Here is a 16,667-nt window from a genome sequence, read left to right as displayed (position 1 = left end):
AAAAAAAGACTGGTATGATTTAATCTAGGTCCTATAACAACTTGGAAGTATGAAACTGGGTTTGAGAGAAAATTTAGTAAGGGCAGTTTTTTAATGTCAGGTAGAAATATCAAATATTAGATATATAGATCCAGTGCAAGAAGAGACGTTGGGATACACACACACACACACACACATATATTTGAGTATCATCACTTTGTTGGTAATATTTTAAGTCTTGGGAGTGAATGAAACTGTCTGTGGTGAATACAGAATAAGAACAGGAAACCTAGAACCAACTGTTGAGAATTCCAAAATTTAGAGTTCTGGTAGAAGAGGAAAATCAGCAAAGGTAATTGAGAAGAAATAGGAAGAGAGGAGGAAAACAAGTGTTTCACAAAAGCCCAGAAGAAAACACAAATGGTGATTCAGGAATGAGATTCAAATATACTAAATGCTACTCAGAGGATAGGTAAGATGAGACAGTGACCTGCTGGTTTGACAATATATAGGTCAATAGTGACCTCAACAATAACTTTTTAAACTTTGGGTGAGTAGTAGAGATGGATTCCAGACTGGAATAGACAGACAAATGAATGAGGAAACTTGGCCATGAATGAAATGGAGCAATATGGCACTGTTTGAGGAGAAGTAGGGTTAAGGGAATACATGGCTTGGCATTGCTATAATAACAAAAATCTTTAAACAACTTTAAGTTCCTATTATGGGAGTGGATCAAATAAATCAACAGAATATAATTTAATGCAGCATTAAAACTGATCATCATAAACACTTTCTAATGACAAGAAAATTTCCTACCTAACCAAAAAATATAAAATTGTACAGCTAGTAAATCTCAATTATGTAAATCATAAGCCCAAGCTCTAACTCAGGTGTAATACAAAACCACAAATCTAATGACTTCATTAACTGAAAGTTAGTTCAAAAGTTATCCTCTAATGTTAGTGTAAACAGATCTACACAGTAAATAAATGGACTAATAATAATAATAATAAAATCCCAACAGGTACACTTAAAATTATTTTAATCATTTCTGAAAAGAATACATCACTACATTACCAATCTAGCAGGCTCCTATAGATCTAGTTGGAAATTAAATAAGAAGTGGAGGAAATTCATTGTCTCAACTGATGCAGATTTCATTGTTCATTCCTCTTATAAGTACTTGTAAAATGTTCCTAAGTAGCAAGAGGATAAAAATAAAATTCCAATCACATTATGAAAAAATTTCCTCCATCTCCTAACTTTTAATCATATACCTTAAGAAATTAATAACTGGTAGTCCTTTTGGGGAGGTAATTTTTTTAGAAGGAAGAAATTCAGTTGAAAATAAATGCATAAGGAATCAGATCCATGAAATGCCACTAGCGGGCACACTCAAATTACCCACAAATTGCCCTTCCTGTACACTCAACTCACATAATGAATGGGATGAGCACTATTTCTTTCATATATATTAAAAGAAAGATATTTAGAAAAGAGGGAGAAAATTTTATTGGAAAGATTTTATTAAAAGTTGTTAAGATTTTTGAGTTGAAGTACATGAAAAAATAAATACATTATTATGAAATTGTGTGAAATGTTAAAACAATACATTTGAAAATACTATAAAATTATATTTCAAATAAATATATATATATATATACACACACACACACACACACATTAAGTTAACCCTTAAATGGATTTAAAACACTGGTATGTGTATTGTTTATGTATATAAAAATTATACAGTTGACATTTTTAAGGGTGGTCACCTATCAAACATTCAAGAAAGCAATAAAAATTTATTATCTAACTTATAAAAATGTTTTATTATATCTACCAAAGCCTACCATAATCTGTAGGGCACAAATATTGGCCAATTAATTCTAACTTTGTTAGACATAAAGTTGCTGTTATTTTTCTAAACCACAGATGATTAAGGAAATTAATTCTATGAAGCTTAGTTTTTTTTTTCATGCATCCTTGGGGCAGGAAAAAGTCCACTGAAGTTACAAAATTACACTGTTACTTTTCTAGTAACACCTCCACTGATGATATTACATTTATAAGTTAAAACGGGCTCTAATACAAATGTATTGAGAGAGGTTTTGAAGAATAAATTGGATATCCCAGAGGAGGATCAGCCGCTTGAACTGTAAGGTTTCTTAGAAGCAGAGGATGTGCTTGTATACTATAACGCTCCTCATCATCATTTGTGGCATAAAGCAATTCCCATGAAAGATTGGCCCACTGACCTCTAACAGCTTCTGCATTTAACTTCCCAACCTGGATCAACAATTCTTGAAGGGTAAGTACTCTCCCAGTGTAAACTCCCTTTAAAATATAAAAGGGGAGGGAAAAGCGGAAAAGAAAAGAAAAAGGGATTACACTCAGGACTTTCATTTTATTTATACAATTAGAGAAAAATCTTGCTGCAGTTAGACAAACTTTCTCCTGAGATTAAAAACAAACTGGTGTTTTAAAATGTACCCACATAATTTCCATATATTTAGAGTCGAGAATCACCTGTATTTTCTTTCTTAGCTCTTTGAATAAATATGAGAAGAAAAATTTCCTGGTAGCCATTTCATTTAATCACCCGAACAGTAAAATCTCAGCTACTTATATCTTTTCCTTCTCTGGTGCCAGGCCATGTAACTTCAGTAATGCATAAATCATAAATACTCATCAATGGATAATCATGCAATAGGCTCCATTTTAGAATCAGCTTTACTGAGATAAAATTTATATTCTATATGATTTACTCAACATTTAAAATTCAATGGTTTTTTAGTATATTCACATATGTGCAACAATCACCAATTTATTTTAGAACATTTTCATGACCTTAAAATGAAGTCCCATATTGTTTAGCTCCTACTTTCCTGTCTCTTCATAAGATTGCCCTAAGCAATCATAATGTAATGAGTCATGTAATATGTGACTTTTTAGAACTTGCTTCTCACACTTAGAGTATTTTTGAGGTTCATGTATGTTGCAGCACAAATCAGTACTTAATTCCTTTTACATGACTGAATATTGTTTCATTATATGAACCTTTTAGCAACTATAAATAATGCTGCTATACATCTGTGTACAAGTTTTTAGGTTGATGTTTTGTTTTTCTTAGGTATACTTAGGATTGCTAGTTCATACAGTAACTCTATGCATAACTATTTGAGAAACTGCCAGAGTATTTTCCAAAGTGACTGTACCATTTTACATTCCAACAGCAGTGTATGAAGGTTCCAGTTGTCAAAGTCCCTTGTCATTAGTTATTATCTTTTTGTTTCAGTCATCCTAATGTATGTGCAGTTTTGATTTGCATTTCTGTGATGACTAATGATGTAGACTATTTTTTCATGTGTTTATTGGCCATGGGTATATCTGTTTTAGAGAAATATCTGCATAGATCTTTTGCCCATTTTAAAACTGGATTTGGGTTGTCTTTTTATTAGAGAGAGTGAGTTCTTTACACATAGTAACAAGTCCTTTTTCAGATACGTGCAATTATTTTTCCCATTCTGGGTTATCTTTTCACTTTCTTGATGATGTCAAATTTTTAATAAAGTCTAATCTATTTTTATTTCTCATGCTTTCAGTGTCAAATCTAAGACTTCACTGTCAAATTTGAGGTTGTGAAGCTCTACTCCTGTGTTTTCTCCTGAGATTTCTATGTTTTTAGTTCTTTTGGTGTATTTTTTATGTGGTGTCTGAAGTAAGATCTGGAGTGGGTTGAACAGCATCTTCAAAGAAGATATATTCCAGTTCTAACTCCCAACACCTATGAATATGAATTTATTTGCAGTGGGTACTTTGCAGATATAATTAAGGATCTTGGGAAGAGAGTATCCTGGATTTAGGTGGGACCTTAAAAGTCAATGACTGATGTCCTTATAAAAGAAGTAGAAGAATTGCCACAGGATATAGGGAAGAAGGCCATGTAAAGATGGAGAACCACCACGAGAAGGAAGAAAAAATATTCTCCTCTAAAGCATTCAGAGGAAGCATGACTACTAACACCTGGGTTTTAGACTTTAGCCTCCAGAACTGTCAGAGAATAAATTTGTTTTTCAGTCAGTTTGTGGTAATAATTTGTTCCAATAGCCCTGGGAAACTAATATTAAGAACCCAATGCTATTCTTTTGAATGTGGCTATCTAATTGTCTGAGCACCACTTTTATAAAAGAGGACCCCTTCTTCATTGAATGGTCGTGGCATCCTCAGCTGAAAATCAGTTAACCGAAGACCCAAAGGGTTGATTTCTGGATTCTTAATTCTATTTCATTGGTTTATATGTCTATGTTTATGCCAGTATCATATTTTATTGATTATTGTTTATAGTAAATTTTGAAAATCAAAAGTCATGAGTCCATCAGTTTTCTTTTTCATGACTATTTTGGGTATCAGGGTCCTTCAAAATTCCATATTAATTTTAGAAAATCAGCTTACCAATTTCCACAAAGGAGGCAAGTGGGATTTAGAATGAAACTGTTATATCTGTAGATTAATTTGAAGAGTTACTGACATCTTAGCAATAGTGTTTTAATCTGTGAACATAAGATGTTTTTCCATTTATTTAGAGCTTTAATTTCCTTTTCCACCAATGTTTTATAGTTTTCAGGGTATAAATTTTACTTACCTTGTTAAATTTCTTACTATTAATTCTTTTTGATGCTATTGTGTGATTTTAATTTCATTTTTGTTTTGTTCATTGTTAGTGTACAGAAATATAACAAATTTTGTATGTTGACTTTATATGCTACAATCACCCTGAACTTTGTTTACTGAGTAGTTTTTAAGAGGGTTCCTTAGATTCTATATTCTATAAGATCATGTCACCTATAAAGATAATTTTAATTCCCCCTTTTAAATTTGAATGCCTTTTTTTCTTTTCTCTCCCCTAATTACTCTGTTGTCTTAGCTCAGGTTATTATAACAAAACACCACACACTGAATGACTTATAAAAGACATTTACGCCAGGTATGGTGGCACATGCCTATTATTTTGTTGAATAATTTTTCTTCTCCTTTTTATTTCTCCTTCTGATACATTATATGCATGCAGGTGCCATTTATGGTCCCCTACATTTCTCTGAAGTTATCTTCCTTTTTAATGTTCTTTTCTCTCTTCTTTGGATAGAATAATCTCTATCAATTTAGAATCTTTAAGTTCATTAATTCTTTATTCTGCCAGTTCACATCTACTAGTGAGTCTCTTTTAGTAAATATTTTTATTTTTTATAATTTCTGTATCTACTGACATTCTGCATTTAAGATTGTTATCATACCTCCCTTTATTGTTTTAATCATGGTTTCTTTTAGTTATTAGAACATACTCATAATGACTATTTTGAAATCTTTGTTAAATTTGATATCTGGTTGCTCTAAAAAGCAATTTCTCTTTTCTTCTTTTTTTCCTGACATGTGGATTAGACGTTCCTGTTTCTTTAAATATCTTATGTTTTGTTGAAACTGAATGGTTTAGATAACACTGTAGAAATCCTGTATGGTTCAGATATGAGGTGTCTCCCAAAAACTCATGTGAGAGATCATGCAAGAAAATTTAGAGGTAAAATGATTGGGTTATGAGAGCCTTAGTCTAATCAGTACATTAACACCCCCCACAATAGGGATTAACTGCATGGTAACTGTAGGCAGGTAGGGTGCAGCTGGAGGAGGTGGGTCCCCAGGAGCCTGTCTTTGGGATTTATATTTTGTCCTTATTGAGCAGAGTTCTCTCTCTCCTTCCTGGTGCCATGTCCCCAGCAGCTTTCCTCCACCACATTCTTCCACCATGATGTTCTACCTTGCCTCAGGCCCTGAGGAATGGAGCTGCCCATCTATGAACTGAGAGCTATAAAAGCGTGAGCCCTGAAATAAACTTTTCTTTTCTAAACGTTCTTGTCAGGTCTTCTAGTCACAGAGGCAAAAAGCTGACTAAAACACTCTAGGTATTGGTCCTCCTTACTCCCCACCCCAGAGTTTGATATTTTTATGTCCTTGTTTGTTTAGTGAATGGTTAGATTACTTTTGTGAAGTAACCTGTGCCCCACTAACCCTACCATTTAACATCTCAGATATTGCTCCTCTGGTAGTGCAGCACTGTGAATGCCTTGGGATGGCAATGATTTGGGGAGGGCCATCTTCATTAAATGTTCACACCTAGCTGTTAAACTCTACTGATTACAAGTTAGTTATTCTATGTTTGCAACAACAACCTGGGATAATTGCTCCACAGACTGATCCATTAAATTTGGGTTCCTACAAAGGAAAAGTTTTTGATGTCAGTGTCTGACATTTGTTCTGACCCCAGGAGGGCTCTTCTTTACTTCTTTCCCTAGTTCTCTTTGTTAATCTAGCCAGTTTACAGTTTAGCTCGTATCTCTAATGAATCTACCTTATAATTGTTGCTACAATCTTCATTGCTTTGGAGAACCTATTAGGCTTCAATGTGTCCACACCTGCAAATGAGTCAGTTCTTTCAGGATGAATTTCAGAGTTCTATGCATTAATGATTTGCTTCTCCCATAGGGAAAAATCTGTGGGAGAAGCAGAGTTCTGGACTATTAGTGGTACAATAACATGCTTCTGAGTGACACTTCTGCTTAAAGAGATAGACACTTGGTGGAGGGGAAACAGGAGTCCCAAGTCTTTCTGGCTTGCTTTTTTTAGTGAAGAACCTCTATCTTATGAGTAGGCAATGATCATCAGGGCTCCAAAATTCCCAGTGATAATATGACAAAGATAAAGTTTCCTTTCCATGATTGGAGTTGGCCAAAAAGGAATCCTTACCTCGACTATACATGCTAGAATCTAACCTCAGCAACAGAGAGTGGAAGCAGGATGAGAAATACTGAACTCCTGATCTTCCTGGGAAAACAATCCTCCAAGTGGGAGCAGAGGGGAAAGAGGGCTGTGTTCCTGGTTGTACTGGTCTGAATAGTTTCTGTATTGCTAAGAGGGAAGGCAGTGGGTCACTGTTCAAATTACTGGTATCTTGCAGTTCTTACTGAGTTTTAGTAGATTTTTCCGAATTAAAGTTCTTTATTTGCTTTATGCCCTTAGAATTATTTCTCAGACATAAAAGTTTATTATCCATCAGTTTTTTTAGGGGAGAGCACTTACAGAATTCCTCACATGCTAAGGCAGGCTTGGAATCTATAATACACTTGTAACATTGAATCTTTCATATTGGGCACAATGAGTAATTTTGCACTTTAAATGCAATAAGAACAAATACTAAATCTTTAAAAAATCCCCTATTGGGAGTATTTCTAAATTCTCTGGAACTATTTCAAATAAAGTATGCATATCAGCAAAAGAAATAATTTTCCACTTACAAATTAATTTCTTTTCTAGGAGTCAAAACCAAAGTGATAATTCTTACTCTTGAACTGGGTAAAGGAATCTGATCTATTTTGTCAAATACACTATATACATTACATGTACTTGGATATGTCATCTGCTCATTGTTATACAATGGCTATTTTTTTGTCTCTGAAGCAGTCTAGGGTTGTACTATTGGGATCATTAAGTCACGATTAAAAATGCCTTGAAACTATGATTTGTGTGTGTGTGTGTGTGTGTATGTGTGTGTATGCATGTGTGTATCAAAAGCCAGAATGTCATTTGTTCTATATCGTATAACTGATTTAAGAACATTTTTAACCTTACCATATTAGGATCATATCCCAGAGAAAATAAGCATGGCTTTTCTTGTAAAATCGCTTCCTTCCATTTTTCATCTGATACTAAACCAATGTACCAGTCACTTTCATATTCGTCAAGGCAGCTGGCCAGCTCTGTAAAGTCTTCTATTGCACCCAAACTTGCTTTATCAACCATTAGTTTCAGAGTATACCTAAAAAGAATGGAAAACCAAATAGTTTTAGAATATTTTAAAATGAACTGCAGAGGAAATAGATTTGCCCAATCAATATTTTTAAGACTTTGAACTGAAATTATCCATATTTCAGATAAAAAAGGAGAAATGATGCAGTTAAAGTGAAGAAATCCAGTAAGTCATATGAAAAACAGGTCCTTTGCATTAAAAAAGCAAAGGAAGTAGAAATTAAAGTGTACTGCTGATATGATCACAATACATACTAAACATTTTTACGAAAGTGATGCTTAAAAAAAACAGAAGTCAAGCAATCTTCTTCTAGATGATTACAAATAAAATGCTGTTTTCAGCCAATGTCACACCTTCTATATAATCAAAATGAGTTACCTGAATGCTTTCAAAGCCAGGTGGAACAGCTCTGTTTTTTCTGTGAGCCAATCCAAGGCACCAGACCAGGGCAAAACACCATTGAAAACTCTTAATATATGACCAGGACTAGGAACCACATTGTCTATTCCAATTAAACTAAAATAACAAGTCATTACTGTATGAACATAAAAGTCTTTTAAAACTTTATCCTTTGCAATTTCTTCCAGTAGAGTTGAGGCCTTTTCTTCTGAGTGGAAACATTTCAACTGCCTTAAAACAAATAGGTACCAGTCTTCTGGAAATAATGAACTCAGCTCTTTCATTGTGGAATTAGGCATAAAGTTAGATCTCCATTCTTCAGGTAAGCTCAGTAAGTGAGAATGGGAACAACTGAAGTCCATGAGAGGGACATATGCCATCTCTTCCTGTTTCCCTTTGTCAACAGCAGGGTATCCCAACATAACTGCTTTGTAAAGACTGTTTTCAGCAACTGTGCCTGTAGAATGATCACCAACCCTCTGTGAGTCTACTGATCCTGGAATAGGCAAATTTGTACCTTGAAAATCTTTCAACTGCTGTTTTTCTTCTTTTTTTTTGATACTCGGTTCATCATCAAAAATATTATCATCAGACCAGTCATCAAACGTTTCTGAATTTAAACTATCAGTGTCTTCTGGGGATTTTGTATGTGGTGAAGTATTTGAAGCCGGCAGGATCACTAGAGGTGTTTCCCTTTTACTTTCACATTTGTGAATATTCTCTTGCATGCTGGGCCTTTTAGCACAGTACTGAATGAGTATCCACACAAGTACTTTAACAAGGTCACCTTTAAATTCTTTTAAGTTTTCATGGGAATCAATTATGCCAGATAGGACATTCCTGGCATCAGAATACAGTTTCACAGGCAAAACAGTACAGGGTGTCAAGACATTTCCAAAGTGTTCATTAAGGGAACATACTTTTGTATATTCTTCAGGCTCAAAAGCACTATCAAAAACTTCATCAACTCTTTGAGCTTCAGCCATATGACATGATGTTTCTTGCAATTCTAACCCCTAAAGAGGAAATAAAAAGTACTTGAGTTTATGATCATTTATTACATAGAGAATAGCAACTAATCTTGTAAATGCCTGTAGTTTCTTATCATAAAAATATGGGAAAAAGGCAAAAAAAATTATTTAACTCAAGATCTTTATCTTAATATAAACTTTATGATGGATGGAGACAGTAAAAATAATGACACCACTATTTTAAAATAAATTATAGAAAACTCCACTAGAAATCAGGCAAAGAACTTCACTGAAGACAAACAGGGACTAGGGAGCTTATTTAGGGCCTTGGCTTTTACCTTGAATGGAAGAAGAGTTCTACAAAAGGGCTTTAAGTGGAGAAGTGACAAACTATGACTTAGGTTTAAAGATACTTTTGGCTAACTAAGCTGTAGGAGGCACACTAGAAGCAGGGAGAGCAGTTAAGAGGCTACTGCAATTATCTGGGAAGAGATGAAGGAAGCTGAGAGCTGGTTGTGAAAAGTGATGAGATACAGGATATGGTTTAAAGGTGGAGTGAACAGAACTTCTTGTTAGAGTGGGGTATGGAAGTGGAAAACATGACTCCATTACTTTTGGCTTCAACGACAAGGACAGTGTTGTTACAAATGACTGCTAGGCTCTGGGACATTCTGATGTGAAGATGTCAAAGAAAGAAAAAGAACCATCAGATAAACTGGGACAAACCTATGAAATAAGAGATAAAATGGAAAAAAATGAAATTGGAGATATGATAATAAGCAAATCTAATACAGTATTTTGCTCTTAAAGGAAATAGAGAAATAGTCTGTAGCAGGTAGGAACTGTTGGGTCAGAAGATGGTTTTTATTAAACTGAGAATGCTTATATGACTTAAAAATATTATCAATTCACATTTTTGAGATGATCGGTTAGACATGGATAAAAGATGCAGGACTGGAAGAAAAGGAAGTAGGTGTATTTGTTTTCATTTTCTATTCTAAAATCAACACTAGGCAGCTAACAATATGTTGTTACTGAAATATGCCTTAAAAAAATCACTAGGTGTTTTCACAGGTAATTAAAAGACATTCTTCTTTCAATTTGAGTTATTGTTTGATGTGTGAACAATAGGTAAAATTTTACACATGTACTGTAAAAACTATTAGAGAAGTTTCAACAATGCACATTGACCTTAATGTTAATACAGCAGTAAGTATAGCCACGTTCTAGAATCATTATCCATATTAAACGATCCTGGAAACGGCCCAAGTAATGAGACCCAGGTAAGAGGAGACCTAAAACAAATTAGGAAAAAAAAAAAAAAATTATTTCAAGTTTTTTGGTTTTGCCATATGAATCTTCAAAATTAATAACGTATCTAAAATTGATTCACAATTCCTACCCTCTCATTAAGTCAAGAATAGAAATAACTATTCATTGTATATTAGGAGGCATTGAACTGAGCTCTATAAAAGTATGGAAGAGAAAATGTATATGTGGTAATACACAAAAATTAAAGAATATATATTTTCCAGAAAAACAACAGATTAGAAACTTGTATAAAATATTAAATACATATTAAGAATACTAGGAAAGGCAATTTCACATTGCCTTAAAAGATCTTGGACAATTTTATATACATGCATAAAAATATATAACAAGTCTGTGATTTTGTTTACATGAGTCACATCAATTTACAATGCACAAATAATTTTATTTTTGTTTTGTTTGTCACACTGGGAACTGAACCCAGGGTCTCAAACATGCTAGGCAAGTGCTCTACCACTGAGCTACATCCCCAGCCTAGAGATATTTAAAACTTAGTTTTTCTTTCAACATCGTATCTTTGAGATTTTTCTCATGTTGAATGTAAACAGCTCCCAAATTAATTCAATATAACTGCTACCAAGAGTTCAGCATATGAATATAACTGAATTTGAGTATTCATTTCATTGTTGATTAACATTTCAGATGTTTGTAATTTTTCACAAGTAATGCCATGGAAATCATCTTTGTGAAAGTACTTGTACAACATATTGTGCAGAAGAATTCGCGCAGCAGGACTGACTGCTATTCTTTGAAGGTCTGCTTACAGCTTGGGTCTTGGCTGGCATCTGGGAACCATTCTACCTCTTTTGTTTTCAAGAGTATTGATATTGGAATATACTAGGCAGAGAAGGGTTACATGACCAGGTAGTTTTCACTCTTTATGGATCTAAGCTAGAGCATCTACTTGACATAAACTAATTATAAATTCATGGAAATACTGAGGGAAAAGTGTTTCCACATTACAATGGAGGGCCTGTAATCTGAATTTATTTAAGAAAATGTTCTTTAAAAAATGATCAAATTACCTTGAAAAATTTCCGAAGAAATTGTTTTATAACCTTATTTACCTTCAAATAAGGAAGAAGACATACACTTCTTATTTCATATTTAGTCTGTCTGCCTGGGCTGCTTTTTTTTTTTTTTTTTTTGTACTTTAAATACACTATTGAGGTTTTTTTTTTTTTTTTTTTGGCGCGGTACTGGGGATCGAACTCAGGGCCTTGTGCTTGCAAGGCAAGCACTCTATCAGCTGAGCTATCTCCCGAGCCCTACTGAGGTTTTCTTAAGCACAACCTATTTACTTACCTAAACTTCCAGATGCCATTGCAGTCTGCAATGCGGCAGTCAAACTGGGGACCATCTGGGAGTAGAAGACCGTATCTGCACAAACACAAGCTGTGGTGCCTACTGCTCCTGGCCAAACCTGAATAGGTCGGGGGAACCCCACAAAGAACACAGGCAGAGTAAAGAGGGGGAGTAAGGGAGAAGAGAGTAGTGTAGAAAAAACGATGATGACCATCACAAATGGAGAGAAGACAATATTGAGAATACATAAAGTAGCAGTTGTTTTTCGACGCTGCTTCTTCTCCGTCCAAGATGCCACAAGTACAGTTGCAGCAAACTGCAATTTAGAGATTAACTGAATCAGACGATCACGCATGATACCAACCTGTAGAGACATAAAAATTATTTTTATTTATTCTCAAAGACCTTTTCATGAATTTTTAGAATTACATAAGGAAAACAACATAATAATTTTATTATTGCCCCCAATATTTTTAAGGAAATAGTCCTTATATGTGATTATTTGTTATAATTTTCTACAGTATCAAAATGAACAAATGAGACTACATTTTTAAGTTTGGGCTTTTTTTTTTTTTTAAAAAAAAGGTAAGACTAGTCAGTTGCAGTGGTGCACACTTGTAATCCCAAGAACCTGGGAGGCTGAGACAGGAGGATTTCAAGTATGAGTCCAGCCTCAGCAAATTAGCAAAGTCCTAAGCCACTTACTGAGACCCTGTCTCAAAATTAAAAATTAAAAGGGCTGGAGTGTAGCTTAGTGTCAAGGCACCCCTGGGTTTAATCTCCAGTACCAAGACTAAAGAAAATTGACATGATACTACCCACACTATAAAGGTGAACAACTATAGGCTAACGAATTAGATAATTCAGATGAAATTTGCTCAATAATAAATTTAAAAAAATCTGAATAGACTGAAAACAAGTAAAAAAATTAGTGATTTTAAAACCATCCACAGAGAAAATATGAGGTTCAGAGGGCATCAATATTATAAATATTACATACTATAAAATATTTAAGATATATCCTGACTACTACAAAATACATAGGAATAATCAGTATAAATACTTCATCAACTTTTCCAGAAAGTATTTCATAGAAGAGTATGGAATCTTCCTACCTCATTTAATTGATATTTAAACTAGACAACATCATCACAAGGAAAGAGAACCCACACACATATATCTTATGAAGAGAAATGACAGACAAAATACTAGCACACTGAATTTTGCAACATATGAAATGGATTATACAGGACATTTATTTCAAGAATTTAAGACTGATTTTAAAACTAAAAATCAATCAATATACTATATCATATATATAGATTAAATGACCAAAACCACATGAGACACAGAGAAAGCATTTGATAAAATCTAACACACTGCATGACAAAAAAATTTAGCAATTAAAGGGAACCTCCTCAACCACATAAAGAACACCTATGAAAATCTTTAGTTATCATATTTAATGGTAAAAGATGATATGATACTTAATGGAGAAAGACTGAAATGAAATGTCCACTCTCACACCTTCTATTCAACATTAAATTGGAGTCCTGGTCATTGCAAGTAAGAAGAAAAAGAAATAAAAGGCATCTAAGTCAGAAAGGAAGAAGTTAACACTGTCTCTATTTGCAGATGACCTCATCTTATATGTGGAATATCCTAAGAATTCACTAATATTTTATTAGAACAAATTTTATTAAAACAAATTTTCATTGGTTGAATGCAATTTCAGGATAGAAGATTAATATAAAAAATCAACTTTGTATAGTCCAGCAGCAAATAAGTCAAAACACGAAATTAAGACAATTCCATTTCCACTATCATCAAAAAGAATAAGATACTTAAGAATAAACTGAATAAAAGAAGTATTAAGATTTGCATACTGAAAACTATAAAAAATTATTAAAATAAACTAAAGTTCTAAATAAATGTATCTTCATCTCATGGAACAGGAGTATCTCATGTTTATGGGTTGAAGAATTAATATTTCTAAGATAGTAGTATTCCTCAAATTGATCTAGAGACTTAAGGTATTTCCTATCAAAGTTCCAAAGGTTTTTTTTTTTAATAAATTGACAAAATGAAATTAATACTTATATGGCAATGTAACAGTCTCAGAATAATAAAGACAATCTTGAAAAAGACAGACAAAATTGGTAGACTCATACTTTCCAACTTCAAAATCTAATATACTACAAAGCTACTATAATGAAGACAGTGTTGTACTGGCATAAGGTTAGATAACTAGATGAATGGATAACAACTCAGAATATTCTACAAATACACCCTAATTTGACTTTTGACAAGAATGTGAAGCAAAGTCAGTAGGTGCAGAATAGTATTTTCAATAAACAGTGCTAGGACAAATGTACATCCACATGCCATAGAATAAATATGGAGCCCAACCTTGTATCATATGCAAAAAGTAACTCAAATTAGATCACAGATCCCCATGTAAAAGTTAAAAACTATAAACACTTAGAAGAAAACATAGTAAATCTTCATAACCTTGGAGTAAGTGGGAAAAATAAACTTCATTAAAATTAAAAACTTTAAGAAAAAAATAAACTTCATTAAAAGTAAAAACTGTGCTTCAAAGGAAATTATCAAGAAAATGAAAAAAGCTAAAGGAGAAAATTTTTGTGTATTATTTTGTATATCTATCAAGGGACTTGTATCCAGACTATATGAAGAACTCTTGTAATTCAACAATAAAAAGATAATCCAAATAAAAATTGACAAAGGATTTAGACATTTCTCCAAAAAACATGTAGAAATGGCCAGTGAATACATGAAAAGATGCATCATTAGTGATCAGAGATATGCAAATCAAAATCACATGATGGGAGTTTGCACATATGAGTTTGGCTATAATGAAAAAGTCAGATAATAACAAGTGTTAGTAAGAATATAGAGAAATTGGAATCCTCATACACTGTTAATGGGAATGTAACATGGTAGAGCCACTTTGGAAATCATTTGCAGTACCATGAAGTGTTAAATATGGAATTACTATATCACCAGAAATTCCAGCCCAGATATACATAACCAAGGAAATAAAAATATACATCCATTCTAAAACACGTACACAAATGTTTGTAGCAATATTAATAGTCAAGAGAGGAAACCTAAATATCCATCACCCTATCGGTGAATCAAACCACTGTAGTCTTTCTATACAATGTAATATTATTTGGCAATAAAAAAGAATTATGTACTAATACATGCTATAACAATGAACCCGAAAACATATAAATGAAAGGAACCAGATGCAAATAACTACATATTCCATAATTTCATTCAGGTGTAATATTTCCAAAGGGTCAAATCTATAGAGACAAAAAGTAGATAAGCGGAACTGGAGATGTACTGCAGAGGTAGAGCACTGAACTAACATGTACAAGGAAGGCCCTGGGTTTAATCTCTAATACCACAAGAAAAAAAAGAAAAAAAAAAAAGGTAGGTAAATGGTCCATGGGGCTGGAATGGGTATGGGTGATGGGATAGAGAATGGGAATGGGGAATGATGACCATTAATGTATATGAAGTTTCTTTTTGAGATGTTGAAAATGTTCTCAAATTAGATTATGGTAATGAGTATAAAACTCTGAATATAGGCCACTGAACAATAAACTATGAGTGGATAAATTTAGTATGTGAAATATATCTCAATAAAACTGTTAAAAATATACTTACCAGTAACAGTCTGATTCCTGTATCTAGGCTTCTATTCCACCATAAATCTGAATTAGAGATCAACAAGTGTACTGCTGATACAATAGCTGTCTCCAATAAAGCATTTTCTGTATTCTGCCATACCTGCAGTATGCAAATTATCTACTTTTACTGAATAGAATCTGATAAATTAAGCAAACAGTTAAATAAAATTATGAGCTTAGCAAAAGGAAAATACTTTTAAGTGCATATTAGGATTACCATTCTAAAAGCTCTTGTGAATCCAATGGAGACAGAGAGAGAGTGGAGCTCTTGTAAGGAACTATCCAATGAAAGAAATGCTATCATAGCAAAAGGTGACACTTAAACAAAGCAAACAAAAAGAGAAGTTTATAATTAAGGTAAAGTTACCTCTTCTATCATATTTTGTTTTGGAAAATATGAATTTTATAAGTACATTTAAGCAATTAATTTAAAAACCTAATAAACAAAAAGCAAAACAAAGAACAAACACTTATATACAGTATAATACACAAATATGGGTATTCCATCATATTTTTGAACACTTCCTACAGATTGTTTGTAACACAAGGTTAGTAGATTTTATCTTCCTACCTAAAGTTAGCAATATCCGTCTGACAACGCCAATCTTCAGGAGCTTGCTTTGTTTCTCTAAGAATACAGTCAGAGTTTGTACATCCTTTGGATAAAAAGGGTTTCGGAAAATTCCGAAGATATAGATACTTTGAATTTCTTTAAGTATCCACGATATTATAAGTAATATCATCAAGATATAGCCAACAATATCCTGGGAACTGCTTTTAGAAATCTGTGAGAAACCAGCAAATTGATGTAGCAAACTAGTTTCCAGGAGAGCCAAGACTAGTACAATGACATACAAAAGGCATTCCTTCCACATAAATTGTTTTTCTGAACCACTGGGTAAAGTTTCAGATTTGTTTCCTTCTCTGTATTTCATTATACTGTGTTTGAAAACAAAACTTATGTCACTTAGGTTAAGACTCAGTAATAACCCAAGTCCAGTCATGAAAAGAACTACACCAATAGTGCTGGGAATGCAATATGATATTATGGCTGTTCCAGTAGAAATGATGAACATTACTAATAACCTGCAGAGGGAAAAA

General features: G+C 33.3%; 1 protein-coding gene across 14 annotated transcripts in view; it reads right to left on the bottom strand.

Annotated features, from left to right (window-relative positions):
* Positions 1 to 16,667, bottom strand: part of Pcnx4 (pecanex 4) — a 51,715-nt gene that overhangs the window by 23,191 nt on the left and 11,857 nt on the right. For 10 of the 14 annotated variants that reach the window (XM_047542348.1, XM_047542349.1, XM_047542350.1 and 7 more), the window contains 8 exons: positions 16,138 to 16,652; positions 15,784 to 15,884; positions 15,544 to 15,666; positions 11,845 to 12,208; positions 10,402 to 10,505; positions 8,219 to 9,255; positions 7,663 to 7,849; positions 2,241 to 2,319 (listed from right to left, as the gene is read on the bottom strand). In XM_047542348.1, the coding sequence (XP_047398304.1) occupies positions 2,241 to 2,319; positions 7,663 to 7,849; positions 8,219 to 9,255; positions 10,402 to 10,505; positions 11,845 to 12,208; positions 15,544 to 15,666; positions 15,784 to 15,884; positions 16,138 to 16,652 (2,510 nt within the window). Of the gene's footprint in view, positions 1 to 100; positions 1,179 to 1,914; positions 2,320 to 7,662; positions 7,850 to 8,218; positions 9,256 to 10,401; positions 10,506 to 11,844; positions 12,209 to 15,543; positions 15,667 to 15,783; positions 15,885 to 16,137; positions 16,653 to 16,667 lie in introns of those variants that run through there. The other 4 variants (XM_047542352.1, XM_047542353.1, XM_047542354.1 and 1 more) reach the window with 3 other exon arrangements.

The sequence above is a fragment of the Sciurus carolinensis genome, chromosome 2 (assembly GCF_902686445.1).
Source record: "Sciurus carolinensis chromosome 2, mSciCar1.2, whole genome shotgun sequence".
Classification (NCBI taxonomy): domain Eukaryota; kingdom Metazoa; phylum Chordata; class Mammalia; order Rodentia; family Sciuridae; genus Sciurus; species Sciurus carolinensis.
Note: the sequence above shows the minus strand (reverse complement) of the source record. Positions and strands in the feature narration are given on the sequence as shown.